Source organism: Sorex araneus, chromosome 7 (genome assembly GCF_027595985.1).
Source record: "Sorex araneus isolate mSorAra2 chromosome 7, mSorAra2.pri, whole genome shotgun sequence".
Taxonomy (NCBI): Eukaryota; Metazoa; Chordata; class Mammalia; order Eulipotyphla; family Soricidae; genus Sorex; species Sorex araneus.
The window spans coordinates 14,731,606-14,754,654 of record NC_073308.1 but is presented as its reverse complement, the minus strand read 5'-3'; the positions used below and the strand labels follow the sequence as shown (position 1 = coordinate 14,754,654).

General features: G+C 51.9%; 1 protein-coding gene across 2 annotated transcripts in view; it reads right to left on the bottom strand.

Moving 5' to 3' along the window:
- The window catches only part of RPS6KC1 (ribosomal protein S6 kinase C1), a 100,687-nt gene that overhangs the window by 63,074 nt on the left and 14,564 nt on the right, over positions 1–23,049 (bottom strand). The window contains exons 4-6 of one of the 2 annotated variants that reach the window (XM_055144464.1): positions 20,910–21,025; positions 18,731–18,824; positions 12,888–13,250 (exon numbers count right to left, since the gene is read on the bottom strand). In XM_055144464.1, the coding sequence (XP_055000439.1) occupies positions 12,888–13,250; positions 18,731–18,824; positions 20,910–21,025 (573 nt within the window). The remainder of the gene's footprint in view (positions 1–12,887; positions 13,251–18,730; positions 18,825–20,909; positions 21,026–23,049) is intronic. The other variant, XM_055144465.1, reaches the window with a different exon arrangement.

Here is a 23,049-nt window from a genome sequence, read left to right as displayed (position 1 = left end):
CACTGACACCCTACCCATGGGCCAGTCTCAGACACAGCCATGAGGGAGAAAAGGCCTGGTGCTGAGAACATCACTCAGGAAGAAATGCTCAGACCACCTTCCCATTGTAAACATGCAATCAAGGACCACAGAGTTCAGGAATTGCAGAGGGGAGGAGGATGCCCCTGAGACGGACCCAGCACTAGGAGCACGGGGACACCACCGCTCCCCATGTGCAGGTCCTCCTGAAGCACACATGCAGATGCTGAGTGAAGATCAGGTCAACCGAGAGCCCTGACCCAGCAAGACTCTTTCACTGATGACAGCAAAACAAATAGTCCCACAAAAATACTCATCTATTGCATGTAAACCTGCCTTACAAACTTTTTAAAATAATTGTCCCCAGAGTATACTCAGATTTAAACTGAAAAGCGAAAAGAGCAACTGAAGGAAGCCATGTCAGCATAAAAGCTGTACTCATGTATTACTCATGTATTACTCATGTATCTCAGGGAAAGGTCCAGGACTTCCCCAGCGATTCCTGGCCAAGGGGATCACCTGCAGATGTGGTGCTGCCCAAGTGGTGTGGTGCCTGGACGCCCAGGTCACCCCAGCAGTGCCAGGGGGTTTCAGGGCCCCACCTGAAAAGCAAGGAAGACTAGATGGTACCAGGAACCAAGTTTGAGTCAGGTTCATGCTAGACAAGCCCCCTAGCTATTCTGCTAGCTCCCTGGCCCCCACATACCTACATCTCCAAGCAAAGTTCAGAAAACATGTGTACTTGAATAATAATCACAGCCTCACTACACAGCTCATATGCAGTAATAGAGGACAAGTACAGAAGGGGGAAGGCAAAGAAGACATTCTAAAACAAAGCTCCTGGTAGCCTCTGGCTACACTGATTCCACTATTAAAATACTTTAGAAATATCCTGTTCTTCCTCTCTCACCCCTGCTCAATGACAGACTTCACATAAAGAAAAAGTAAATTATAACTTACAGATGTTGTATTAATTTTGTTGTATTAATTTTGTTTGGGGGCCACACCCAGCAGTGCTCAGGGCCTCCTCCTGGCTCAGGATCACTCCTGGCGAGGCGCAGGGCACTGTGTGGAAATTGAACTCAGGTCGGCTGCATACACCCAAGGCAAGCATTCTAGCTACTGCACTATCTCTCTGGCCCGTGCTATGCTACTTTTGGCTTTATTTTTTTTTTTTTTAATGAACATACAATCCTCCAATTCACTATCCTTTCTCCTGTAAATAATCTCAACTGTTCTAATCCCATTACTTTTATTTCTTGTCTGCCTCTGCAGCTTTCATCTCTTACTTGTTTTGTTTTAGGGCATACCCATTGATACTCAGGGGCTACTCCTGACTCTGCACTCAGCAATCACTCCTGGCTGTGCTCCAGGGACCACTGGGATGGCAGGAATCAAACCAGGGCTGACCACATGCAAGATAAGAGCCCTCCCCACTATATATCTCCAGCCTCAAAAGCTTTCATCTCGAGAAATTCATTTTGAGTCTTGCGCAAGTCTTCTATGTCCCTTAACTTCTTGACCCTAATAATTTTTTTGTTTGGTTTGGCTTTTGTTTTGGGGGCCACACCCGGCAGAACTCAGGGGCTCTGCTCTTCTGCACTCAGGGATCACTCCTGGGGGCTGGAGCAATAGCACAGCAGGTAGGGCGTTTGCCTTGCACGCAGCCGACCCAAGTTCGATGCCCAGCATCCCATATGGTCCCCTGAGCACCTCCAGGACTAATTTCTGAGTGCAGAGCCAGGAGTAACCCTTGTGCATCGCCAAGTGTGACCCAAAAAGAAAAAAAAAAAGATCACTCCTGGTGGAGGTTGGGGGGCGATAGGGATGCCTGGGACCAAAACCAAGTTAGCTGTATGCAAGGCCAATCAATGACCTTCCCACTGCACTCTGGCTTCGGCTCATACAAAGCTATGAATTTTACACTTGTCTCAACATCCTAACATTGGAGTCGGTGCAGCGAGTTTGGACTGATTCATTTTCCCTCATTAGAGACTGCATCTTCCTATATCTTAACAAATGCTAACTTAGTTACAGGGCCTGCCCCAACAGGACTCAGAAGGGTGAGGGCCATTCCAGCAGCGCCCAGCCTGACGGCGTGGGCCCAGAGCCCAGTGCCCAGTGCCCATACCCAGCAGGGCAGTCCCACTGCCCACATGTGAGTGCTCAGAGGGACGACCTCGCCTCTCAGGTGGAGTCCACAGGCCTGTGGCACGCTGGAGCACCGCCCTCACGCTGTACCCCAGCCCCGCAGTCGTGCTAGGGACAGCCACAGGTGAGTCAGAGCCGCCATCTCACACAGACTGCTGGACTTCCTTCTGGGAGGCTGGAGTTCTCCTGGCACTAGCCTGCTCCCTCCGAGGGAGCTGGGCTAGGTCTGAAGTTTATTGTTATTCCACACCATTCTGAGCAAACAAGCCCCTTTGGGGTGTTCAGCTCAGGGCCCATGACAGAGGCTGGGCGACTCCCAGGAAACACAGGCCCCAGTCCTGTGGGTGCAGCTCTCCTTTACTAAGTGGTCTCCCCACGCATTACACTAAGCACTGACTCCATGTCCAGGAACACCATGATGTTCTGCACAAAGCAGCGAGACCCCCCTCCCCAAAAGAAACAAACATTAGGCAGAGCCCCTGCCAGTCAGACTCTGCCTTCCTGAACTGGAGAGCAGGCGGCCCTGGGGTAACAGCGGGAAGGTAACAGGTAGGTGTTGCAGTAACAGCAGGGAGATGACAAGCAGGTCCTGGGGTAACGGTGGGATGGCAATGGGGCTGGTCTGGGTTAACAGAGGGAGTTTAGCAGACACTATCCACAGTGCTCAGGAGAGCACAGGCTAGGATGGAGGAGGGGCAGGGTGACTACTAACAGTGGCTTCCCCTGGTGCGCCATCTGTCCTGCTACAGACGCCCATCCTCACGGCCAGAGATAGGGAGAGCCCAAGGACTCTACTGGGCCAGTGGGAAACTGACCAAGGAAGGTCTGCGGAAATCACAAGAAGCAAAGGAGAAGAACACAGCTTCCCAAAGACTTTTGGGGATGACAGAGCACAAAAGACAGCAGGCTCTCTCAGAGAGCTGGAAGGCAACCGAAGGCGCTAGAAACAGAGTGGCAGGTATGACATCTAGAAACGCTGACAGCATCTGCAGACTGAGAACAGTAAAGTAATGATGCTGGGAAAGGGGTGGTTTGGGGGCCATGCCCAGAAGTTCTCAGGGGCTGCTACCAGCTCAGTGCCAGGGGATGAATTCTGGTGGTGTTCAAGAAGGCATGTAGTGCCAGCAATCAAACCCGGGCCTTTTACATGCAAACCACATGCTCTGAACTGTAAAGCCATTTCTTGGACCCCACAGCAATGGCATGTTTCAGGCTGCTGGTGTCAACCCCTCTGCCTCCCTGATGCCCAGTGCCCCTCTGTCACTAGCTAGCCTACGAGGAACGTGACCTTGTGATCCCTGCCTGACTCCTCCCAGTCGTGAGTCCCTTGCTACCAGCTGCTGGGGCAAAAGCACACCTTGTTTACTAGCGGCACAAGAAGGGCAGCAGCGCCCCTCAGGCACCAGACCCATCATCTGCAACCGAAACTCCACTGGAATTCTCTTCCTCTCATTTCTGCTCTGTCTGACCTGGACATATGGATCTCCATCCTTTCCTGTTCAAGTTGTCTGTAAGGATGGGGTCACCTCTGACCTGAAAGGCTCCCTACACAGTTCCGACTGCCCTCGAGGCTGGGTGAAGGTACTTCTAAGGTCAGGTACCAGCTTCTAAGTACCTGTGACTATTCTGTAAGCAAGAAATGAGTGGCTAATTCCTGCTGAGATTAAGGCAGAATTCAGGAGATTGTAAAATGTCCTGAAAACACAGAGAAGGTAGTCCTGCCTGAGGGAAGCCTCCAGAAGCACTAGGGACCTCAACAAAGGATGCCCAGAGGCTGTGTCGGAAGCACTGGAGAGGCAAGGATGCTGGCCTAAAGTCTCAACAAATTCTAACACACACAAATCTTCCACTAAACTCTAGCATCACCGATTAAGGGAGGAAGCAGTAACATACAGCTAAGAAAACTCTGCCTTTGCGAAATGACCTCCCGCCGCCCCCAGGCAGAAGCACTGACCCCACAGTGCCCCAGTCCTCCCTAGAGCCTGGAGAAAGTGACTTTATGGTACCCAAGGATAAGCATGAGGGACAGCACAGCCGAGCAGGGGCTGAACCAGAGCTAGCTAGCCAACAGCCTCCCCGGCCGAGAGACCGAGCAAGAGAGAAACAGGAGGCTGGCTAGACGCAGAAAGGGAGTGGCAGGGACAGACACAGAATCACCCCTTTTTCTAGGAGGGGGACCTAGAAAACCATGCCCACCTCGATCCTAACCCTGTGAGCCTCATGTCTGATTCCTAACCCCCAGAGGAACAGAACTGCATTTGTGCTGCACATCTGAGGTATGAAGGCGGAGGCGGGGGAATCCTAGGGCTTCCCCTAGGAAGCCGGAGGGGCCGGAGGACCTTCTAGGGTGTCTCAGCATGAAGGAGGGGGCTAGGCAGGGGCAGGAATGTGGTTCCAGGCAGCTAATGTGAGCGGGTAAAGACAGAACACATGCATGAGAAGCCGCCGCGTGACACACTCGAGTCAGCTAGGTCCTGTCGTGGGTGTGCGAAGAACCCAGACAACACCAACCCTCACAGGGACCCAAATGCTCTGTAGTGCCGTGGGGCAGCAACCAGGGCAGCCCATCGCGGGCCCTGCAGACAGATGGGCGGACTGTGGGGAGCGTGGGGCAGGGCGCACCAACTCTGAGGAGCCCAGCAGTTGCAAGCCCGTCCCTCAGGTCAGACTTCCCCTGCTCACAGTGCTTCTTCCCGTGGCTCTCAAACAGTCAAGGTCTGGCAACAGTTTCAAATAGGACAATTCCCTGGATTAGAGTGAAGAACACATTTTCTATTCTAGAATAGAAAGAGCTGTGAACTTTTTCAGAGAACAAACATGGTTAATCGGTTTTACCTTGCTTTTCTACAAACACTATGGGCCCAAGTTGCAGACTAATGGCCCAGCAGGCAGCGCCCTGAGTGAACAGCCCCTCTTTCTGAGTGAATGACAGTGACCAGAAAAGCAGACGGGGGGGGGGGGGGCCGCAACACAAGTGCATGACAAAGCAGGAGTCCTGTGTTCAATCCCTGGCCCCGTCCCAGGGGTGACCCCCTAGCACCTGTGCAAGCAAGGCATGGGTGTGACCCCCGAGCCAAACACACAAGTCAGACAATGCTCAAATTGAAAGGCAAGGCAGGGAATGGGCTCGGTGACTGCGCTAGGGGAGACCTGGGAAGTAGAAGCCCAGGTGAATCCAGGCAGAAGGAAAGCCGCATGGGCCACAAGCGGGGAGGACTCTGGACAGGACAGTGGGCGGGGGTGCCCACACCCATCACCTCAGCTGATGCCAGGCAGTACTTACACCTATGCACGGTCAGAACTTTCAGAAAACAAGAAGGGTAGGAGGGGCTGGAGCAATAGCACAGCGGGTAGGGCGTTTGCCTTGCACGCAGCCGACCCGGGTTCGATTCCCAGCATCCCATATGGTCCCCTGAGCACTGCCAGGAGTAATTCCTGAGTGCAGAGCCAGGAGTAACCCCTGTGCATCGCCGGGTGTAATCCAAAAAGCAAAAAAAAAAAAAAAAAAGAAAAAAGAAAAGAAAGAAAAAGAATAAAAAAAACAAGAAGGGTAGGAAACTCTGCCATGGCCGAGGCCTACTCCCACCCTCCGCCCTTCTCCTGCAGTCCATGTCTGATGGTTTGTTTGGGGCTTTTTGTGGAGTTTGGGGATGTTTGTTTTGAGGGTTTGTTTTTTGTCTTATTGGAGGGGGGGGAGGTTTGGGGATTTCACCCAGTGGTGTTCAGGGACCACTTGTGGCAGGGCTCAGGGGCCAGATAGGACACAAGGGATCAGACCCAATTCAACGCCCAGCACACAAGGCCAACGCCCTCCCACTGCACTCGAGCACTGGTGAAACTGTTCTCCTTAGACACAGAATCCTGACAACCAGCACCACCCCAACCGAATAAGTCAAAGCTTCCCCCTCAGTCCCAGAACCAAAAGGATACCACTGTCCTCTTGCTGCTCGTCACTGCACTGGAGGCCAAGCTAGGGGGTAGACAGACAAAGCGATCCGAGAGGGGGCCAGGGAAGCTGCTCTGTGGCAAAGCCTTTTATGTGTGAGGAGGGCGGGCGGGAGGGAACTCTGAAACCCCTGACTTTCAGACCTTTACCGACATGACTGTCTTCCTCCCACTTCCTCTGCTCAACCCCAGCCCGTTTCTCCCCTGCATGTCCTGGCACTGAGCAGCCGCAGCCAATGCTCAAGATGGTGTTAAGGGCAGAGACTTAATTAGGATGGAGAGACAACTGCTCACTGAAGCCTGGACACCTGGAACCAACCTGTCTTAAACTAGTTTACATAACTCAAAAGAAACCAAGAAATAGGAAAGAGTTTGCAGTTTCTCGGGGAACTTGCTTCCTCATGTGGACAGACAAGGAAGGTGGCCCGAACACAATTCAGAAACTCAGAAAACTGGGTTACCTTAGCACACCATGTCCCAACTTTGACTACATGTGAACACACCTGAGCCTCCTGGCACAGATGCCCAGGAGCAGGGTGAACTCCGAGAAAGGGCTGGTCCTGCTGTACCTGTCCAGGATAGAACCAGACCATGGCTGCTGAGCTGGGTACTAATTCGGCAAAGTCTCACTGGTCAAAAATATCAACAAGACTGTCAAAGAAAAATCAGATACAGAGTTGGAGAGGTAGTACAGCAGCTAAGGCGCCTGCCTTGCATGTGGCTAGCCTGGGTTGGATTCCCCGCATCCCATATGGTCCCTGAGCACTGCCAGGAGTAATTCTTGAATGTAGAGCCAGGTGTAAACCCTGACTATTGCCAGGTGTGCCCCGAAAACAAAACCAAAGTAAACAGAAAAAAAAAAAATCCCTTATAAAGGGCCCAGATGATGGTACAGCTGGTAGGGCATGTGCCTTGCACATGGCTGACCTGCATGTGGTTCGATCCTTGGCACCCCATCTGGTTCCCTGAGCACCGCCAGGAGTGATTCCCGAGTGCAGAGCCAGGAGTAACCCCTTAGTATCACCATGTATGCCCCTCTACCCCCCAAAAAAAAAGAGTAGGAAAAATTAGATACAACAATATCCAGAAGCTGAGATGTAGGCCATAGATTTCAATAAAAAGAAAAGAGGGGCTGGAGTAACAGCACAGCATACAGGGCACTTGCCATGCACGCTGACTACCCCAGTTCAATCCCCAGCATCCCATATGGTCGCCCAAGCACTGCCAAGAGTGATCCCTGAATGCAGAGCCAGGAGTAACACCTGAACATTGCTGCATGTGGCCCCAAAAACAAAAAAATAAAAATAAATAAAAGGAAGAGAAAAGAAAGGGGGAGGCAGAGAGAGGAAGAACCTCAGTTTTCCTGTTTTAACAAAACCCCATTTACATCTGCTTCCACCACCCTAGTGCATGAGTAAAGCCTGTTGTGCAGTCACTTAACAGACAGATGGCTGAAAGAACAACAAGCAAATAGAACGGGGAGACGCAGGACAGAGTGGAGAGAGAGACGTCTCAGCATGGAAAAGCCGGGTGACACCAGAGATCGGGATGGAGTTTCAGACCCTGCAGGAGCCCACTGTCCAGTGAGGCCCCAAGCACACAGCCCACCTGCGGAGGTCCCAGTTTCCTCTATTTGGGACAGGGTTCCAGCATGAGCTCACAGATGTGGCCAGCAGTCACTCTGACACCTGGAGCAAGCAGAGAACAAGTTGCTCCTGCATCCTCTCCACACGCACACCCACGGGGCCCGCAGACGGGTGTTCCTGACAGCGCTCGCCATCTGCCAGCTTCCTGCTTTAAATAATCATTCTTGCTAACTAGGTGCCAAGCTTTTAGAATCATTAGATTAGCTGTCTGCACCGTCCTAACGTTGGTGTCCTCAGACAAAGCCCAGAAAGACTGGCCACAAAGCAGCTTAGAAGCCAGTTCTGAGGGTTACAAAGAACATTAAGAAACATCCATCCTAAGGTGACACGCAGGTAAGAGAAGAAAACTGCTGCAATCGATCAATCATCAATACACACACTGGATACACCACACCGCCTGCCACAGTATACCACACGGAGACCACAGCTGAGTCTTCTCGGTAACACACAGGGCGGACCGGACAAAAGGTCAGCAGGGATTTGTTCCTTCACCTTAACAACCCAAACCCACAGCTATACTGGCTTCTGGGGGTCCTGCGGCCTGCGCTGACCCAGGGATTTGGAGCAGGGCCCAGCAACCACGGCAAAGTCACTCAGGCGGCAGCAGTGTCCATTCATCCTGTGTCAGAGGGGTGCACACCTCTGCTCAACCATGTCTAAGGTGCCAGGCCTCCGGTGTGTGAGCAGCAGGAAGAAAGGAGGCAGCGTGGCACCCTGCAGAAGCACCCGGAGCAGCCCAGAGCACTAGGCACAAGTAGCCCCTGAGTTACCACTAGGTGGAGCCCAAACACAAAACAAAACCAGAAAACCACTAACACCTCCACCATCAGAACAGCTACCAGCCCAGGGTCCATCAGTACTGCGCTCTCTGAAAAGGAAATAAACACAAGCGGGACACAGGAACAGGGCATCGGGCTGAGTGCAGCCTGGGCTCACAGGAGGCGCCACCAGGGATGGCCAACGCAGAGAGCCAGGAGCTGTCCTAAAGCTCCTCCATGCATGGCCTACAAACCAAAGATTAGAAATAAACACCACGTGAGCCAGCAATCACACTTCTGAAACAGCTGGTACCCACAGCTCCCTGCTTGCCCCAGCAGCCCGACACGGTCGCCACTGAAGCCTGCCGAAATTCGAGCAGAGAAAAGGGGTATGTCCTTCCACAACAGGGGGACACAGGAGATTCTGCCCAGGGCACTGTACTCTGAGAGCTGTGCGGGGCAGATGGGGTAAAACACTTCCCTATCCAAGACTGAGCCCTGAGTCGCGGATGCAGGCTTCGAGGTCAGGAGGTGAGACAGTGGCCGAGTGTGACAGGCCTCCATCAGTCAGTGCGCTAGGGACAGAATTCAGACTCTGCTAGGGGCACGTGGAAAATTCTTGCCACCAGGACAAACAATGGGAGAGAGGACTGCTGGCTAGTTTACTGCAAGCCAAGGAGGGAATCATGTCACAGTTTGCAAATACCCCAAGCTGGACGCAGTGCACTGAATGTTATTTCAATAGCACCTTGAGAACAATGGGAAGAGTCTGGAAAAGAAGAGCCATGCCCCAGTCTTTGGGGTGGTGACTAAGACCTTCCCAACAATCTCAGCTCTTTCCTTGTATCTGGCCCAAGGACCCACGTGCAGCTGAAACTTGGCTGAGAACCAGAATTCAGGGGCTGCAGACTACACAAATTGTATGAATAAGAAGCCATCAAATAACAAACAACAGAAGACTAGAAATAATGAGTCAGTTCTAACTCTGGATCAAATAACAAATCAGCAATAAAAATCACCCGAGGGCTGGGCAAGTGGCTGTGCAGTGCAGCACCTGGTTTGCGTGAGGCTGTGTGTGTGACCCCACAAACATCCCTGTACACATACATACTCACGGGGTACTTTTCTTAGAAACCCCATACACACTCCAGTGGTTGGAGACACATCTCTGAACTAAGGCACACAGCTGGCATGCAGATGGACCCTGGCTCCATCATCACCACGCAACCTCTGAGCACTGAGTTTTTCTAGGTGTGGCCCTGACATCCCAAGCACACTGCATCCCTGGTCCCTCACACTGAACCACAGGCTGGCCCAGAATTGCCAGGAGGACTCCAGACCTCCTGAGCACCACTTAGGAGTCCTCTCCCCCAAAGAGAAAAGGAGAGCCACCCGGTCTGGCACGGAGTTCTGGTGGAAATATCTTCCACCATCATAATCTGCCCCGAGCAGAGCCTCGACAGTTAAAAACCTCTGGAACCCAGCTACAGCCACGGTCAGGGCCTCTTTCCACATGTTCGGATGAGCCTCACATGAGCATGAAGGAACTGGCAGAGGAACCCAGGAGTGCAGGACCCGGGGCCAAGATCTCCAAGGCTGCTCGGATCAGGACTGGGCCTCTTCCACCCAGATCCCCCATTTTCCAGTAGCTAGGCGGTCACACCCAGAGACCGCCCCTCCCACCCGCCCCCCCCCCAGTGTAATCCCATCAACAGCCAAGATCCAGAGATTATAAAACCAAGCTCCCCGAAGAAGTGGCATGGCATCCGCCATATTATGAGGACTATTAAGCAGATACAAACTTGGTGACGCGGGAAGGAGGAAAAAAAAAAAAGTTATGAACTTGAAACAGCGGGATGCATGGGCAGTGTCAGGCCGGGGGTGATACCAACGCGTGCTCCGCCGAGATTTGACCCGAGTGGCCACACAAGTGTGGCCACTCTGCTGCTGATCGACCATGATCCAGAGGCCAGCTAGACTACTTTTGGCCCCAGCAACTGCTTGCAGCCATGTCTCTAGATTGTGACTAAGCTATTGGCCCACGCTTCCCCACGAAGGAAAAGGACGCAACTTCTAACATAAATCTCCCTGGACTTAATTACCAAAATACTAAAATACAGAAATCCTAAACCGTGTGGCCGCAATAGCGGCCGCACAACTTCATATCTCTTCATTCTCAGCAATGGAAAACTAATTATCAAATGCTTCCTTGTCAGTAGGGCTGTTTTTTTGGGGGGAAACTCCAACAACAATAGTGAGTTTTGTGTTGAAATATGGAATGTAATCAAGGTAAAGAGAAAATGAAGTGAAATTTATCAGCTACACAGGCGGGGGTAGGGGGCTTAGGGGGTGGGAGGTATACTGGGGTTTTTGGTGGTGGAATATGGGCACTAGTGAATATGGGCATATGGGTGTTTGAGCATTGTATAACTGAGACATAAGCCTGAGAACTTTGTAACTTTCCACATGGTGATTCAATAAAATAAATAATTAAAAAAAAAAAAACTCCCCAGGGGCTGGAGCAATAGCACAGCGGGTAGGGCGTTTGCCTTGCACACGGCCGACCCGGGTTCGATTCCCAGCATCCCATATGGTCCCCTGAGCACTGCCAGGAGTAATTCCTGAGTGCATGAGCTAGAAGTAACCCCTGTGCATCACCGGGTGTGACCCAAAAAGGAAAAAAATAAAATAAAACAAGCTCCCCGAAGCGTGCGACCGCACTTCCAGTAGCCTAGTTCTCCCTCTTAGAGAACCTGATAAGCTACTGAGAGAGTCTACTGCCCACTCGGGAGAGCCTGGCAAGCTCCCTGTGGCGTATTCATATCCCAAATACAGTAACAGATATATACATACATCTCAGAGAGCCTGGCAAGCTACCGAGAGTATCCTGCCCGCAGAGCAGAGCCTGGCAAGCTACCCATGGCGTATTCGATATGCCAAAAACAGTAACGATAATTCTCATTCCCGTGACCCTAAAAGAGCCTCTAATCGTTGGGAAAGACAAGAAAGGCTGCTAAAATCTCAGGACTGAGTGTAATAGAGACGTTACTGGTGCCCACTCGAGGAAATCAACAGTGATACAGTGATCATAATCTGCAAAGTACCTGGTATTATTTGCTGATATGCAGTCATAATTTCCATTTTGAAGAAAAATTTTTATTTTTCTGGTGCCACCAAGTGGTAACACTATGAAGTGTTCTAAAATTAAATCCATGTGTAGGGGCTGGAGAGATAGCACATCGGGTAAGGCCTTGCACGCGGCTGACTCAGGTTCGATTCCCAGCATCCCATATGGTCCCCAAGCACTGCCAGGAGTAATTCCTGGGTGCAGAGCCAGAAGTAACCCCTGAGCACTGCTGGGTGTGACCCAAAAACAAAAAAAATCTAAATAAATAAATAAATAAATACACGTGTCTTTCAGACAGGGAAAAAAAAAAAAAACAACACTATGGGCCAGAGCAATAGTACAGTGGGTAGGGCTTTGCACATCATCAACCAAGTTCAATCCCTGGCATCCCATATGGCCCCCGAAGCCCCAGGAATGACTCGGAGTACAGAGCCAAAAGTAAGCCCTAAGTACTGCCAGGTGAGATCCCAAAACAAACAAAACCAAGATATGTTTTGTTTATACAAATAAAGTACTAGTGATATTTCAGCAACAAGTTGTCTAAAAAGGAAAGGGGAAACTACAAGAGCAAACTGTTTGCAATCACTCAGCATGCCTACCCCGAACTCCCAACACGAGCTGAGAACAGGGAATGCTGCTGGTCTGGGCAACACGGCAGGCCAGACGTACGGGGCCCAGTGAATCGGGGAGTAGAAGGCAGGGGACGGCCTCTGGGCAGATGCCGCATGCCCTCAGATAAGGCTGTCCAAGAGAGTACATGAGTGGTCAAGTGCTCTGCTCTGCTCTGCCTCCCAGGGAAAACACGAGCCCGGACAAATATGGGTGCTGGGACACTGAGAGCCGAGCAACCCTGCAGCCAGCCAGCAGCAGAGACTCTGCACCCCAAGCAAGAGAGATGAGGAGCAGGTCCGGCCTGGTCATTACGAGTCTGAAAGGTTCTGGGGCCACTGGAGGAACGCAGGGTCCTCTGGAAATGCTCTGGAGAAGCCTGCACATGCTCACACACCCATTCTTCTTCACAAAAATGCTCGCTCGGAGGCACTGCTCAAAACAGAAAGCCAGGTCTCTGGGATACCGCCTTCCACCCCAAAACTGAAAGCACACATGTACACTGAGGCCCAAACCTCCACAGGTGCTTTCGCACTACACCGTAAACAAAACAGAAGGGGTCTGAGGCCAGCTTTTTCCCCATGTGCCAACCTAAGAACACACCAGAACAGATCAACAGACATAAGACCGTACCTTGAACCCCTTCTAGCAGCGAGTCCACTCCCTTTCTGTAGAGGCAGGACGCGGCCTCATAGTCCTCTTCCTCCTCCTTCCTCAAAGCCAGCTTTATGAATTCTCCCGCTCTCTCCACGTAATCTCTTCTGCCAAGCCTGGGCTTGAAGCTTCCAGGAAAGAGGCTCCGAGTCACCCGTTCCTCTTCCGCTCTGCTGCGTTCACTGTCAGGAGCCATAGCCCCTGGCACTGCGGACTCCACGGGGAGATGGGGCCCCAGCATCCTCCCGGGAGAGTTCTGACCGGAAGCCATCCCATCATCTGTCTCAGCCAGGGAGTCGGTGTCAACGGGGAGGGACAGCAGGTCACTGTCGCTGGAGAACCCTGCAGAGCCCACACAACAAGGAACAACCATTAGCGTGGTCACCGGGAGCACATGCTAGCCAGGACAGTGCCAGGAAAGGAATCTCTCCACTCTGCCTCACTCCAGAACACTGAAAACCGCTCTTGCCATACTGTCAAACCACACCGAGCTTGCATCCAGCCTCCCCGTCCACCACAGCTGGCCAACTGCAGGAAGCCAGGCCAGTCGATGCTGTGGCAGCTGTCTTGCATCCAGCTCCATCGTGGTCCCGCGTGTGGCTCCCAGCATCAACCAATGCAACTGGTGCAAAGAACACCACCCCCCCAGCACCACTGGGCACGGCCGTGGAGGCCCCCAGAACACCATGGGGTGTCCCTGGGCCCTGCACTGAACCCCCAATGTCAGCTAATGTGGAGCCCCCACCCCACAGCCGACTGAGCACCCCTTGGGCCTCCTCCTACCCAAAATAGAAAGAAATAAACCCTTCAAATTTGGTGAGTGTATCCTAACAGGATCCCAAAACAGGACTGAGAGCTCCAGGGGTGACACCTAGTGGCGATTTACACTAATTACTACTTTAACTAAAATTGGGGTTGGGGGATGGTCTTTGGGTCACATGCAGCAGCGCTCAGGCTTACTCCTGGTTCTGCATTCTAAGATCACTTCTGGTGGGGCTCAGGGGACCGTATGGGGTCCTAAGGATCGAAACCAGGTCAGCCATGTGCAAGGCAAAAACCCTTCCTCCACCTGGCACTGAAATATTGCTCCAGCCCATGTGTACAGTTTCAAGCCCCAGCTTTTTTCTCTCATCTGCCCTGGGAGCTGCCCCTCCAAGGCTGCAGAGGGAGTCAGGTGGCACCTCAGCTAGGTGAGATACAATGAGGGGCCAGACTCAACCCCTGGGTAGCCCATCTGCAGCCCAGCAGCCCACATCTGGCAAGAAGGACGCAGAGCATGAGGCTCAGACCCCAGGAAGCCCCTGGACAGCCTGTGACTGGAACAGGTCCTCCAGAGAGACTGGGCATCAGCCGCTGACAGATGGGTCAGGGGATCATTTTTAAATTCTCATTGAGAAAAAATGTTAATGGCAACCGCCATCTTTCAGAGCCAACTGAACAGAGAGGTAGGAGCTTGTAGTGATGGGGCACGTGGGAAATCTGGAGATGGTGTGGTGGAACCGGCCCTGTTTCCCGCCCAGAGGAGACCCCAAGCGGCCACCCTCAAACGGCTCCTCTGGTTCTGAGCAGCCATGATCGCAGAGGCACACAAACCAATCTCAGAACCCAGCGACTTCTGGCAGAAACCCCTCCGGACTTAATTACTAAAATACCAGAAATCCAAAACCACGGGCTGTGACATCATAGGCTCTTCATTATCAGCAACAGAAAACAAATTGTCTAATGATGTCTTTTCGGCAAGCCTGATTGTTGGGGGAAAATTCCAAATAATAATAGTGGGTCTTCTGTCGAAAACTTGAATGTAAACAAGGTAAAGAGAGAGTAAAGTGAAAATCATCTGCCATACAGGCAGGGTGGAGGGTGGGACGGGGGGTATGCTGGGGTTCTTGGTGGTGGAACATGTGCACTGGTGAAGGGATGGGTGTTTCATCATTGTATGACTGAGACTTAAACCTGAAAGCTTTGTAATTGTTCTCACGGTGATTCAATTTAAAAAAATGTTAGCAACCAATGAAATCTTTTATCTTTGATAAAATAGTTTTTCTTTGAACTAAGGAGACTAAGAAACCCACCTTTCATTTGAAAACATAAAGCGAAGGCCAGAGAAATAGTACAAGGTCAGCCAAGAATCTTGCCTTGCACACAGCTGATCTCAGTTTGATCCCTGACACCCCATATGGTCCCATGAGCCCCACCAGGAGGAATCCCTGAGCACAGAGCCAGGACTAAGTCCTAAGCACTGCCAGGTGTGGCCCATAAACAAAACACCCACAAACCAGCTTTAATGCTTGCATCTGGAGGTCTGAAGGTAGTTGAAGGTCTGCTGGCCGCACATTTAAGGCATGAGGACAATAAAGACCACCCAGGCCCGGCCCTGCCCTGCTCTGAGAGTGCCAGGCCACCTGGCACTGCTGGCCTCGCCTGAGCCAGACCTACCACCGCTCTCAGCCTGTAGATCATGGCCTGCCTCAGGCTCCTGCCACTGGCAAACAGAGGCCAGGTGTGAGCCATGAAGCCACCTGCAAAACTCCATTCAGAACATGGTGCTCACAGGGGCTGTTTGGAGTGAATCCCCTGCCTTCCAATTTGGCTGGAACCCCAAATCTGACTCCTGCACCGCACCTCTCACCTGCCGCTCCTGCATGCCGTCCCCAGGGGTCTGGTTGTGCTCTCTGGCCTCTGCTCCTCAAGCTGGCTCAGGGCCTGTAGGACATCCTGTGACAAAGTCAACCTCTAACTGCCCGAGTGCCGGACGTGCTGCCCGTTTCCCTCACAGAGCAGCAAATCCATATGTGCCTGGGTCTGGAGGTGCCACGGCTTCGGTCCTGCAGACAACTCGCTGGCAGGAAAGCTCTGGGGGGAGCGGATGGTTCAAAGGGCAGCGCCACACTCCGTGACAGACACCCAGCTCCTGCCCAGCACGCTCCGAGGCAACCACCACCAGGGACTGAAAACCACACAAAACCCATGGCACTGGAGCACCCCTTGCCTCTAGTCCTCAGGCACTAGGCCGTCCTTCAGAGAGACTAACAGCGACCACACTAACACACAAACAAGCAGCCGTCAGTTTGGCCTTTCCTGAAACCCTTGCACAGCTGTGGAACAGAGTTCAAAAAAGACTTTTTTTTTTTTTTTTGGCTTTTTGGGTCACACCCAGCTCATGCACTCAGGGGTCACTCCTGGCTCATGCACTCAGGAATCACCCCTGGCGGTGCTCAGGGGACCATATGGGATGCTGGGATTTGAACCCAGGTCGCCGCGTGCAAGGCAAATGCCCTACCAACTGTGCTATCACTCCAGCCCCTCAAGAAAGAAATTTTTTTGTTTGGTTGGTTGGGTTTTTTGCTTTTTGGGTCACACCTGGTGATGCACAGGGGTTACTCCTGGCTCTGCACTCAGGAATTACTCCTGGCGGTGCTCAGGGGACCATATGGGATGTTGGGAATCGAACCTGGGTCGGCCGTGTGCAAGGCAAACGCCCTATCCGCTGTGCTATTGCTCCAGCTCCTCAAAGAAATTTTTTTAATATTTTTTAAAATGTAGGCTCAGCAATGAGAAGTCCAGGTATGTGAGTTCAGTGACGGTAAACTCCAGGTCTCAAGGGATAGGGGATGGGCCGGTTCTTCTCATTCCCCCGCCAAGGGACCTGGAGGTCACGCCCACAAACTGCCTTCGGCTGCTCTTTAAGCTCCTTAACGGCCATGATCCAGAGATACACAAAACAATCTCCAAACCAAGCAATCGCTGCAGAGATTTCTCCAGACCCTAATTATCTAAAATTTTAGAATTCCACGAGCACACAGCCACTCTCGAAGCCGTGCAATATCTTATGCTATTTATAACAAGCAATACATAAGGGAGTATGGGGGAGATACATAGAGGTGGGGGAGGGGTGGGATGGGGGGAATACTGGGGACCTTGGTGGTGGAAGATGTGCACTGGTGGAGGGCTGGGTGATCAATCATTGTATGACTGAAACTCAAACAGGAAAGCTTTGTATCTCAGTGATTAAAGTAATAATAATAATAAAATTAACATTCTGAATAAAAAAAAGTAATGTGGAGTTCATGCTCAATTCAATTCAGCTTAATCAAAAGCTAATAAATGGCAGTATTCCTACATTTAAAAAAAAAAAAGTAGGGTCAGAGTTATAGTACAGTGGGTATGGCATTGTCTTGCACACCCCAGTCAACCTGGGTTCAATCCCCACATGGGTGTGGTCCTCCAAGCACCACCAAGAGCAATTCCTTGGTGCAGTGCCAGGACTAACCCTTGGGCATCACCAGGTGTGGCCGAAAAATAAACTGAGAAATTAAAACCAAGGGCTGCCGCTGACTCCACAGGACATCCCCACACAGCACACTCGCCACTGGCCGTTCCATCAGAGGACTTTGCTTCCCTCTCTTCCAGTTTGGCCACATCCAGCAGTGCTCAGGGATCACTCCTGATGGGGCTCAGGGAACCAATGGTGGCCTCATTTGTTGAGCCTGGGTCGGCCACGCACAAGTGCCCCACCCACTGTACCATGGCTCCAGTTCAAGTCTGTGGAAGCTACCAGAAAAAACAAGGGACCAGAGCAAAGCACAGTGGGGAGGGTGCTTGCCTTGCATGCGGCCAACCCGGGTTTGGCAGGGGAACCGCTACTCCCCTACTGCTGCACAACTCTGGGCAGGGGGCCTCTGGGGCCCCAATCTAGTCCCTCTCGGACCCATGCTGCTGTGGTAGTAAGGGACACTCCCCTCCCAGGATCTCATGCAGGAAAGGGCAAGGAACCACCATGCCAGGGCGGAGACACAGCATGGAGGGCACGGCCCCTGAGTGCCGCTCTTGAGGGGCACCAGCACCCATTGCCTCGCTGCCCACGCCTCAGCAGCCGGGCAGGCAGCAGGAGGGGCGACCAGAGAAACAGTATCTGATCTATGGCTTTTACACAGACAAACTGAAGCCTCCCCAGACAAACCTGATTATCTTTTTTGTCCTTCTGGGGCCACACCTAGTGTTGCTCCCAGATGGGAGCCTGGGACCCCCACATGCTCCAGCCCTGAGCTCTAGTCCCTGACTTACCTACTGATGGAGAGAAACCACACCACCACACCCAGTGGTGCTCAGGAGTGACCCCTGGAGGTGGGGGGCATGTCTCAGGAGACTGTATGTGGTGCCGGGATGGAACCAGGTCTCTGCCACCACAGCCACATCCAAGGTAAAAATCTCACCTCCCATTGCAGCTCTCCAGCCCTTCAAATTATCTGGTTTTTGTTGACTGTTTTTGTTTGGCTTTGTTTGAGGGCGGTGGGGGGGAGCAACACCCAGCAATGCTTAGTACTCCTGGCTCAGCACTCAGGATTTGATCCTAATAGTTCTCGGGTGAACCATATGGAATGCTGGCAACCAGACCCGGCTCAGCTGTGTGCAAGGCAAATGCCCTACCCACTGTACTAACACTCCTCCGACCCCTCAAAATCATCTGTTTATAAAGATACCTGCAAGACTGGATCCACAGGACAGAGGGTATAGATTCCCTACTAGCCAGTACAAACACTGAAGACTCACTAATCCTTCTTTTGTCAAATGTAAGCTGCTAAAAATCACAGGATCAACCATTATTTTTTACATCACTAAGAAAGGAAAAAGTCACTGTGACCTACTGTAAGATATCACATCCCCCAATTTCACATGTTAAACTTCACATATGTTAAAATGTGAAGAAAAGAATATCTAAGACTACTACTAAATCCCTATATCCATCACCTTTCTGCAATGAACATGTGGCTGACATTCTTCTACATCACAATCATTCAAAGGAAACAGGGGAAAGCTCCTACCTTCTGTGCTGCACTCAGCAAAACTGTCCGTCAGGGAGTCCGGGCAAGCATCCAAGGGACCGATCAACTCAGAGCCATCATGAATCACCCCGCCCTAGAAGAGAGCGCAGTGACCACATTACATGGGAAAACAAGGACTGCATGCATAAGAGCTGTCCAGGTAACAGAGGACCCTTCCAGAAACCCAGAAATGACTGCTTTTCTGGAGCCAACAGGGGATCACCCCACCATGACACATGCCCACCCCAATGCAAGGTGTTCAGAGCAGGGGAGGTACCTGTGCAGGGCGAAGGCTCCCACAAAAACTAGACTCTGAACTATTTTTCAGTCAACCTAAACTGCTTTAAACAGTCCATTGTTGAAAAAAATAATAATAAAAGTTCAATAGGAATCATACCGTGCCTGTAGTGAGATGTGGCTTTTTATGTATTACTTTGAGTCTACCAAAGCACTCATTTAGAAAAAGGCAGAAAAGGGAAAACACACCAGGCAAAGCACGCCCTTGGGTTTCAGGGTGAGCAGCCATGCTAATTAAGGATGATGTTGGGCCCAGCAGGGAGCAAGTGCATTCACTAAATCAAAAAAGCAGCTCATTACAGCCTCTCAGGTCACCTCAGAAGTGCTGGAGAGGCTGAGAGATGCTCCAGGGCTGCAGCACAAGCACTGCAAGCAGGAGCCCTGAGTTCCAGCCACAGAACCAAGCACCACCAGGAGCAATCCCAAGAAGTGCTGAGCTGGAGAATCCCCTAAGCACTGCCAGGTGTGCCTCTCATAAAGCAAAAGTATTTCAAGTTTGAGAACCACTTGAATGCAACGTAGGTAATGTTAAATAAATTTAAGATATTTCTTTAAAAATGACACATTCTTGGGGCTGGAGAGATAGCACAGCGGGTAGGGTGTTTGCCTTGCACGCGGCCGACCCGGGTTCGATTCCCAGCATCCCATATGGTCCCCTGAGCACTGGCAGGAGTAATTCCTGAGTGCAGAGCCAGGAGTAACCCCTGTGCACTGCTGGGTGTGACCCAAAAAGAAAAAAAAAAAAACAAATAAAAATGACACATTCTTGGAGCCAGAGAGATAGGACAGCAATTAAGGCACTTAACTTGCATGCAGCTGACCAGGGTTCAATCCCCAGCACCACAAGTACTCCCATGAGCCTCGCCAGGAATAAACCCCAAGGGCAGAGTCAGGAGTAAGCGCTGAGCACTGCTGGGAGTAGCCACCCCCACCCCAAAAGAAAGGACATTTTCTCGGGAGCCATGGAAATAGTTCAGCAGGTACAGTACCTGCATGCAGCCAACATACCTGCATGCAGCCAACATGGGTTTGGTCTCTGGCACCAGAAATGCTCCCCAGAGCACCACCAGGCATGTGACCCTGGGCAGAGTCAGGCGTCATGACCCTGAGCAGACTGGGTGTGGCCCCAAACCAAACAGGGAAATGGAGCTTGAGCTGCATGAGGCACAATAAAGAGTGGTTGAGGGGGAGTGAGCAGAGCCCAAGCAGAGAGCAAACCAGGCTCTGCACCGAAGAAGCTCCTGGAAACCAGAACAGACTGAGCACTGCATGCCCTGCAAGTCTGGAGGCCCCCAGATGGACAGCTGGGAAGACCAACACTGGAGCTGGAGGCGCAGACAGAATAGTATCAGACACTCTGCGGGGCCCGCAGTTACACACCTAACACAGCCCTGGAATGTTATCATCTGTGGGTATAATAAAGCAAATCTACAGGCTGGGGTCTGCAGGAAGCAGCAACAACGGGTGACTGATGATGCGAACATTTGGGACCCACCGCGACATCACGGTTACCAGGCCCTGCTGGGGAACAGTGGCAGGAGTTCTGAGTCTCTGGACTAAGCCACTCACCTGCACAGTATGACAGGCTCTGTTTAAGGCCTAAGATATCCCCACAGCGGGAATGGAGCTGGATGACATGAAGCCAGCACTTGGGGGTCACTCCTAGTGGGGTCTGCCCACATCCTCCTACCTGTGGGAGCTGAGTGGACAATGGAAGCTACTTCTACTGTGTGTCTCCTAATGTCACCCCGGCCAATGGCCACACAGGGATTCACTGGCCTACTGGTGTCGGCGAGTAAGGAAGTCATCCTGTTCTTAATGTCTGGGTCTGGCTTCCTTCTAGCTGGGCTGAAACACAGACTATCCCCGGAGACTGACTCACCCTGAAGAACTCTCCCAGCTGCTGACTGTTGTAGAGCGCAGGGATGTTGGCCGAGAACTGCAGGAGGTCCTCAGCACACTGCCTTCTCTCCTCGATGACCGTCGCATCAAACCGGCCTGGAAGGAGGCAAAGGCAGAACTTAGGCAAACAAGACTGTGTGGCAGCAGGGCTGGGCTGTCATTCTGAGGTCAACTCCAGCCTGGGCACCGGCAGCAGCACCCCAGCCCCACCCTGCCCCAAGAAAATCGGCTTCTGTGAAGACAGACAACCTGCGTCTGAGGGTGGGCAAGGACACACCAGCCCGGCCCTGGCACACATGCCTGCGCAGCGAAGTCACTGCCGAGGAAGTGAGGGTTCGAAACTCAGGTTGAGATGAGATTTACAAAGCTCCAAAGGCTTCCTATAGTGATTTAACCCTGTAATTACTCACAAGATGTTCCCTTTACTCTTTTTGACTCATAAAAATGTTCCAGAGAGGAAAGCACAAGAACATCTGTGCAATGGTGGGTCAAACGAACACCCCAGCCTGAAGTGAGAAGCTGCTATGCGCATCCATCAACATCCCTGTCAGAAGCAACCGAGAAAGGCCCACAGTGGGGTAGAAGCAGCTCCTCTGAGGTGACCCAAAGACAGTTTCCACTGACTGTCTTCAGTGACAGGTCTGATGAATGCTGAGGAGATGCTTTCCCACTCCTCCATTCCATGACTCTGTCACTGCATGCCGCATAGCAACGGCAACTGGGTGTGAAAAGTACTGAATCAAACAAGAAGCAGCAACAGAAAACACAGGCACAGAGATCACGGATACGCCAACCCAGGCAGGAGTTAAAGGAAGCCTCCAGGCCCTCCGCCCACGGCCAAAGGCCGGCTGAGGACTGAAAGGCGTGGATTCAGAGTCAGGCCTGGGTCCAATCCCACAGGCCAGTGGACCCGAGCACTGTCCAGGAGTGAGGACTCAAACAGCCATCACCTGCTCTCTCAATCTCCAAGCACCACCACCACAAGAGCCACTGCCCGGAATACACAAAGACAAGGGCACTGACTCAGGTGAATGAAAACTGAGAACAACATTCCCATAACAAAATGCCTTGCAGCGGGACATTCCCTCCTGAAGGACAGCGTGTCTGCCTAGTGAGAAGGCTGGAGGGAGGTTCCTTAGCTAACTAACTGGGCTCCCAAAGTCCACACATCTGTGGCCACATCCTTTCAAGAGAAGGGCCTGGGGACAGAACACAGAACCTAAGAGACACTGCAGCCCCAGAATCTTCCTCAGAGGCAGGACAGATTCTCGTTTCTCCTGTCCTTTCCTTCACAAACTTCCAAGGGCCCCAACCCATGCAGCTATTTCCTAGTCAATTTAAGTGACTAAATCTTAGGGAAAATTCACTAGCCAGACAGATTTAACTGAAAGACAAGTGCCCCTCACTTCTTCTTTTGCCTAAGAAAACAGAGTAAGCGGAGTTAGCAGTCTGGGCACAGGAGCCATGGGTGATGGGCAGCTAATGAGAGCTGCCATTCCAAAAAGCTCAGGAACAGAATGGAAGCAGATCACCCTCATCCATAGTCAGCCAGCTCCAGGAGCACAGAGTACAGGGCTGGCCTCAATCGACCCTCCAAGTCAGCCACGTCCAAGTCTACTCAGCAGACTCCCAGAGCTACTGAGGTTCTCAGACACAGGAACTGCCACAGACAGATGATCCCCGACTCCTCCGGGAAGCCAACAGGTTCCCCACCAGGACCTAGCACCACAGACAAACTGATCACTCATGGAAAGGAGAGCAACTGCTCCCCTGTTCACCAAGATGAAGAACGAGTCTCTCAGGCAAAAGAAGAAATGAGAGGCACTTGGCTTTCAGTTAAATCTGGAAAGAACTCACCCACAGGCAGCAGTGGCCTGGACCACACGCACCTTACAAGGCATTCGAGGAGTCAGGCTCTTGGGGAGCACAAAGGCTGCCAGCACATGCCCCTGAACACTGACAGGAGTGACCCACCCACCAAGTACTGCACTAGGAGTAGCCTGGGCACTGCCAAGGGTCCAAACCCACCCTCCAAAAGCCAGGTTCTCCATCTCCCAACACTAAGCCAGACACACACAGTGAAAATCCAAGAAGGCAGCCCTCAGCGATGCAGGTGGAGC